This window comes from Helianthus annuus, chromosome 8, assembly GCF_002127325.2.
Source record: "Helianthus annuus cultivar XRQ/B chromosome 8, HanXRQr2.0-SUNRISE, whole genome shotgun sequence".
Lineage (NCBI taxonomy): Eukaryota > Viridiplantae > Streptophyta > Magnoliopsida > Asterales > Asteraceae > Helianthus > Helianthus annuus.
In genome coordinates, this window is record NC_035440.2 from 58,373,128 (window position 1) to 58,379,477 (window position 6,350).

At 35.4% G+C, this 6,350-nt stretch overlaps 2 protein-coding genes across 2 annotated transcripts; both read right to left on the bottom strand.

The window, feature by feature from the left end:
* Window positions 1–839: 839 nt before the first annotated feature.
* Window positions 840–2,947, bottom strand: LOC110872933 (glucan endo-1,3-beta-glucosidase). The gene is made up of 4 exons (XM_022121837.2): window positions 2,882–2,947; window positions 1,758–2,734; window positions 1,340–1,658; window positions 840–1,091 (listed from the first exon to the last, which is right to left on the bottom strand). Exons 1-4 carry the CDS (start codon window positions 2,931–2,933, stop codon window positions 1,069–1,071), a joined length of 1,371 nt encoding a protein of 456 aa, XP_021977529.1. The 5' UTR covers window positions 2,934–2,947; the 3' UTR covers window positions 840–1,068.
* A 392-nt stretch (window positions 2,948–3,339) lies between these two features.
* On the bottom strand, window positions 3,340–6,350 carry LOC110872934 (thylakoid lumenal 17.4 kDa protein, chloroplastic). The gene is made up of 4 exons (XM_022121839.2): window positions 5,928–6,350; window positions 4,414–4,544; window positions 3,943–4,189; window positions 3,340–3,733 (listed from the first exon to the last, which is right to left on the bottom strand). The coding sequence occupies exons 1-4, from the start codon at window positions 6,049–6,051 to the stop codon at window positions 3,507–3,509; spliced, it is 729 nt and encodes a 242-aa protein (XP_021977531.1). The 5' UTR covers window positions 6,052–6,350; the 3' UTR covers window positions 3,340–3,506.

Sequence of the window (6,350 nt, forward strand, 5' to 3'; positions counted from 1 at the left end):
ATTAGGATAACATTTAATATTAATTTATTATTTATATATTTAATATAAGATAAGTAGGAAAGAGAGGTATTTGTTTTAAAAATACATTAAATTAACAATTAAGATTGGAGGATAATATTTTATTAAAGCATGATAAGATTTAATATTAATTTATTATTTATGTATTTAGTTAATATAAAATAAGTATAACTTTAAAGATACCTTCTATGAATGACACGTGTCTAAAACTTGGTTTCTTTTATTATAGTAGATAGATTAACAATTTAGATTTGAGGATAATATTTTATTAAGAGTTAATTACTGTTTTCGTCCCTGTGGTTTGTCAAAAATCACTATTTCAGTCCATTAGTTTAAAAATTGCGATTTCAGTCCCTGTAGTTTCACTTTTGTAACCATTTCAGTCCACCTCGTAACCATTTCAGTCCCTGTACTTAACAGAATAATGGATTGAAATGGTTACGAAAGTGAAACCACAGGGACTGAAATGGTTACGAAAGTGAAACAGCAGGGACTGGAATCGCAATTTTTAAACAAATGGACTGAAATAGTGATTTTTGACAAACCACAGGGACGAAAACAGTAATTAACTCTTTTATTAAAGCATGATAAGATTTAACATTAATTTATTATTTATGTATTTAGTTAATATAAAATAAGTATAATTTTGAGGATACCTCCTATGACACGTGTCTAAAACTTGGTTTCTTTTATTATAGTTTTATTATAGTAGATAGATAAGTAATATGGTTTTGTGTAACTGAATTAGGTTGGTATGTTTGATACTTCGATTGGAATAATAATAATATAAGTTGTGTGCATATTCATCAATACTAAACTTGTTAACACGACACAAGTGACATATCCCTAAGGTATTCATTAAAAACAATATGAACTCATGCGACAAATATACAGTTTATATACAAAATTATTAACTTACATAGAAATATCTTAATTATTAATATAACGAGGCAGATACCGTAACGTGCACAACAAACCTTTACGAGTGCGATGTTAAAGTTCGACATATTATAGAATACAACATGTAAACCTTCCTCCTTGTACTTTGCTCTAATATTTGCATCTTCCATAACCTGACAAAATCAATTTTTAAAACAAAAAAAATAGTAACCATCTAGTATTAAAGAAAAAGAGGTTTTTGTTTGTATCATAAATTATTTAAAAGTATTGTTATTAACATAACTATGTAGTTAAAGATCATTGGTCTGGTCTAGTGGTATGATGTTTATATACAGAAAAGTGTTGCGTGTTCAAATATTTACAGGTGCAAGGTTAGATGATGATGGTTATTCAAAAAGAATTTGTAGTCAAAGATTCATACTTGGATTGCTCGGAGTTATGAATCCGGTTCCACGAAAGTCACAATCATACTCATGTCGTCCGGTGGCTTGGTAATACGCATTCATGGCATAGGCCGCATGGGCATGGACCGAGTTGGGATAAAAGCATCTCCCACCCTCGAGTATGGGCTGGCAGTCAAGTCCAAGCCCACATACGTAGTCGATATTCGCTTGCAAAATCTTTTCACTAGCTCCGGTTTTTGGAATACACCATGTTTTTCCTCCATTGGTTTTGGGTACTGGTGACCTCACTGGTACCCCTCTGTCTGGGTTCCAATTTGTTGGCGAAGTTGATCCGCCCTATCATAATAAAGTCCATATAAAAACATTAGCAAAAATTATGTTACTTTAAGTGACATATCAAATCATAAAAGTTATAAGCGCATTCGAAAACGTTACATTGTGTCTAAAGATGTCAACGTGATAGACGGGTGTCATATCGGGTTTGAAAAGCCCGAAGTTTCTCTCGGAAGTCGGGCCGGGCTTTAGATTTTCATTAAAGAGAGCAAAAATGTATGTTTCAAAGGTTTTATTGGGCATGAGTGGTGTGCCTAGACCTGACATAACATGTTTGATCAGTTTTCCATTGAATTCACTAGCACTCTCTGTGTCAACGTGGGCCTGGCCCGGATCGCCTTTTGACGGCCACCCAGTCTCCGCGATAACGAGCTCAACATCTTCAAAACCGAGCTGCTTCATAGCTGAATAAGTGGCATCTAGTTGAGCATCCAACATGTTTGTGTATTTGTGATCAGACATTTCATCGAACACCCCTGAGTTGGGCCTAAACATGGCGTAATCGAGTGTGTCACCCGAGTATCCGAAGAATGGGTATGGATTAATCATGAACGGTGAACCCGTTGCTTGTAAAAACCCGAGCAATTGTTTGATCAAAGCTACATTCTCTTGTTTGAATCTCCCGGACGATGGTGGGCTTGAGGATGAGAGGATACCTAACGAATGTGGTGTCGAAACCTTAATTCTACGGTCAAGATCCTCTCCAACTAGAGCCACGTGGAGGGTCTGCAATGCTAGAACGAGGCGAGAGGCTATCGAGTGATCGGTGGTGGAAATGACTTCGTTTCCAACGAGAATACGGACTATGTTGGTGGCGGGAACGTGAGGTACGATGTTTGTTTTGACCCATTGTTGGGAGAACTTGAGGCTTGCTAGATGTGGGATTAAATTGTTTGGGACCGCGACAGTGATTTCGATTCCCATGTGAGCAAAGGCTTTTAGGATTTCTTGGTTGGTGTCGTAGAGCTTGACACGGTTGATAATGGTGTTATCAAGGAGGAAACGCGCCACTTGTGAAGGCGGTGGTAAATTATCGGCCACTGTGCCATAGTTTACGCCAATGTTTCCTTCGACTACTCCTGGAAAAAAAATACATTATAAAGCAAATAATTAAGTAAGATAAAAAAAGAAAAGGCAAAGAGGAAAATGATATATTTATTATATGATATCAAATAAATACATAAAAATTAATATGTTACTATGAATAAAATGAGTACATAACATACCTTGGATGAGAAATGATACGAGAACAAGTGTATAAATAAAGGTTTTCTCCATTTTGGGCAGATAAATAAAAATGAAAAGATGAATGAAGGGTGTGGTTGGATTGATTTATTTATAACTTTAAAGTAGATGCTTTTCTTTTGTATATCTGCAAAGTTTATTACTATGCAAACATCTTTTCATTTCTTAAATCAAACTTTATCTCCAACTATGGTATCTATGCTTTACCCTCATCTTTAAATCTTTACACAAATTTCTTCCTCAATGGGTTTATGTTTTTAACCTTTTATATGGATCATCTTGATAACAAAGTAGGGAGTTAAACATTCGAACCGGATTAAAAAAAAAAAAAAAAAAAATTCTAACTGAATCAAATTCGAATTCGAATTGAGGTTTTCTAATCCGGTTTTCTAAGTTTGAACCGGATTGAAGTTATATTCTAAGCATTTGTGGTGGAACATAATGAAAACAATTTTTATATTTCTTTCATAATTAATAAAAAAACTGCTCTCCATTTTTTTAACCAAGGAGTTCCACATGTATGTCTATCTCCAACAATATACAACAAAAATTCACCCCCAACTTATTTAACAAATACACCAAGGATTATATAATGCCATAAATCTTCTAATTTCGACACCCGAGTTCAGCTCTTGAATCGTCACTGATAGTTTTATTTACACACAATTTTTGAAGGTCGATATACCCGATAATCGTGTCCTCGAACACTACGTCTTGCAGCTGAGCATCTTCAAATGTGGAACCCGATAGCACAGTGTTTTTAAACGAAGCTCCTTGAAGGTTAGCCTTTCCGAAGTTGACTCGATCAAGAACCGCATTTGTAAAGTCAGTACCTGCATAACCACAATATGCATATTGAGAAAAGGTTGACCAGTAATAAGGTGCCATTTAACCGGCCCCATCGGTCTCATCAGTTAGCATCGTATTGGTGGGGGCCCGTGGGTTATCCCTAACGGGACCAAAAGAAAAAAGGTTCACAAATGAATAAGTTACTGTGGTTATATTATTATGTGGAAGAAAACGAGTGACGGGTGTTGGTTACCTATAAAGCTAGCTCCAACAGCATACGCTTTGGACATAATAACCTCAGACATATCAGCACCATCAAATTTGGCACCAGACATAAGTGCTGCTGCTAAAGACTTCCCTTTAAGGTTTGTTTTGTCATTCGTGTAATCACAAAAACGGAGATCGATTGCTTTATCATATACACCATTAGCTTGACCTATTGTGTTTCCAACAAATGCACGTGCACATCGGTCGGGGTCTGTAGACAAAGGAGGCAATCTCTGCAAGTTGAGTAGGGGATTAGGAATAAGAAGCGTGTTAAAAGTCGAGAGGCCAGAGGGTGTTTTAAACTTTTAATTTGAGTTTTCGAACTAATTATCTTCCTGATCATCCTCCTAAAGGACACTTGGCACAAAAACACATCCAAAACACTCTGGGAGCATAGAAAGTAAAAACAGAAGACATTGTTTAGTCTTTAAGATGATAAAGGTAGATACATTTGAACCTGATTAGCAGCAATTACTGGTGAAGTGATAGTCAGAGCTAAGGCAGCAAGAACGCCACACGCCACATTCCTTAGTTCCTTGAACTGACATGTGTTTTCTTTAGAAGTGGAGACAGAATTATTTGTATTAGCTGCCACCAGAAACGAACCCATAGATTAATTATTAATTTGTCAACCTTCAACATTGGCCAAACACAAGAAATATTACAAGCATTCACGAGCATGTTTCTCGTTAAATGATCTATATAAATCTTTTCAGTTTTATAAAAATCCTGAATGGCAAACATGAATGTACCAGTACTAGAGGTCTTAAGCCATAAACCTTAGAATCTTAGCATGATGCTGTTGCATAAAGTAGAATCCAGACTGGATACAAATTGCAATATTTTCTTGCTTGAAACTCTTCTTCATCGTAAGCTAAGAAGTTAATGCGGTAAAATATCGGATATCCGTCAAGGACCGATATTTGAGATATCGGTTATCGCGGTAGGATATCGGTAATTTTAATGTCATGCTAAATTTATATATATAGCACTTTAACACTAACAATTCAGTATACTCTCCTACAATTAACAAATTAACCTTTTGCAACTTGCAAAACATTAACATTGTAGTAAGTAGGAACTTACTAAAGACTTAAAACACTAACATTTAACAATAACAACTAACAATTAGGACTTAAAACACTAATAGCAACAATAAGAAAAAAGACAGATAGTAAAACTAAGAAGAAAGGTACTAATATCAGGAAAATCGGTGATATATTGGTCAAATCTCGGTCCAATATCGGTCAAATATCGGTCAATATCGCTGATATTATCGGTACCGATATTCTGACCGATATTTTGTACCGATATCTCGGCAGGGGACCGATAAGCGATATATCACTGATATATCGGTTGATATATCGGGATATTAACTACATACATCGTAAGATCACTAACTTGTTGATTCTTGGCGAGAGTCATCACAACTCAGATGATAATCACTAATTAAAACTACAAATAATCTAGAAAATATTTCGAACCGTTTCCCCTAGTAAAATGGCCCATTTTTTATGTGATGAAGTGATTAAAAGTTGGTTTGTGCAAACTGCAAATGAAAAGGTCAACTTAGAAAGTGTAAAAAAGGTATCAAGCATTCAGTCATGTTTACACATTAAACAACATATAATGTCTGCACACCTCCTGAACTCAAACAAGTTTCATTAGGTCCCTCATATTACATGACTCATTCTAAATTCATCTTCCTTGAGCATGAATGTACCAGTTTGTGTTACAAATACCAGAAAGCTACAGTCAAACCTAGATCTCTCAAATTACAAAATCTACATAGTTTGTGTTACAAATAACAGCACCATCAATGAATTTGTATACAATGTTAAATACTCAAGTATCAACTAACACCGGGAATTGACAGAATAGAATCAATTAACAATCCGATTTAGCTAACTACACCTACGGGGACCTTATAGTGAACGCCAAATTGAGGGTAGAATAAAGAGAAAAACAAACCGGAACAGGTGAGGCGGATGGACGGATGAATGTGAAAAGGAACGGAGAGACGGCGGCGTTGGACGGCGGAGGAAAGTCCGGAAGAAGAAAGCTTATGCGGAAGAGGTAAGGAAAGGGTCGCCATTTCTGAACCTTCAAATGCTTTCACGCGAGCTAATATCCATCCGTCCGGGATCTTCTGGATATCTATTTATGACGTGGCACCTCATTTCCTTTCTTACAAAATTAATATAATAATATATGTTTAACGACAGTTACAAATTCTAACGGTGTTAAAAATTTGTATTCAAAAGCTTATAAAATGTGTGTAGCGTTAAATTTTTTGATTTTGAACTAAAGTGATTAAAACCACTAAAATAAAATAACTCAAACTTTTTGCTTCATAAACAACAATTTCTATTCATCTTCTCTTCAAACATAGTA

Excerpts from the sequence above, each read along its gene's own strand:
- LOC110872933 (XM_022121837.2), bottom strand. The coding sequence starts at position 2,933 with ATGGAGAAAACCTTTATTTATACACTTGTTCTCGTATCATTTCTCATC. Across the intron at positions 1,659-1,757 it reads TTGACATCTTTAGACACAAT|GGCGGATCAACTTCGCCAAC; the intron begins GTAACGTTTTCG and ends TTATTATGATAG. Across the intron at positions 1,092-1,339 it reads CATAACTCCGAGCAATCCAA|GTTATGGAAGATGCAAATAT; the intron begins GTATGAATCTTT and ends TGATTTTGTCAG.
- LOC110872934 (XM_022121839.2), bottom strand. The coding sequence starts at position 6,051 with ATGGCGACCCTTTCCTTACCTCTTCCGCATAAGCTTTCTTCTTCCGGA. Across the intron at positions 4,545-5,927 it reads CATCCGCCTCACCTGTTCCG|CTAATACAAATAATTCTGTC; the intron begins GTTTGTTTTTCT and ends TTCTGGTGGCAG. Across the intron at positions 3,734-3,942 it reads TGTTGGAGCTAGCTTTATAG|GTACTGACTTTACAAATGCG; the intron begins GTAACCAACACC and ends GTGGTTATGCAG.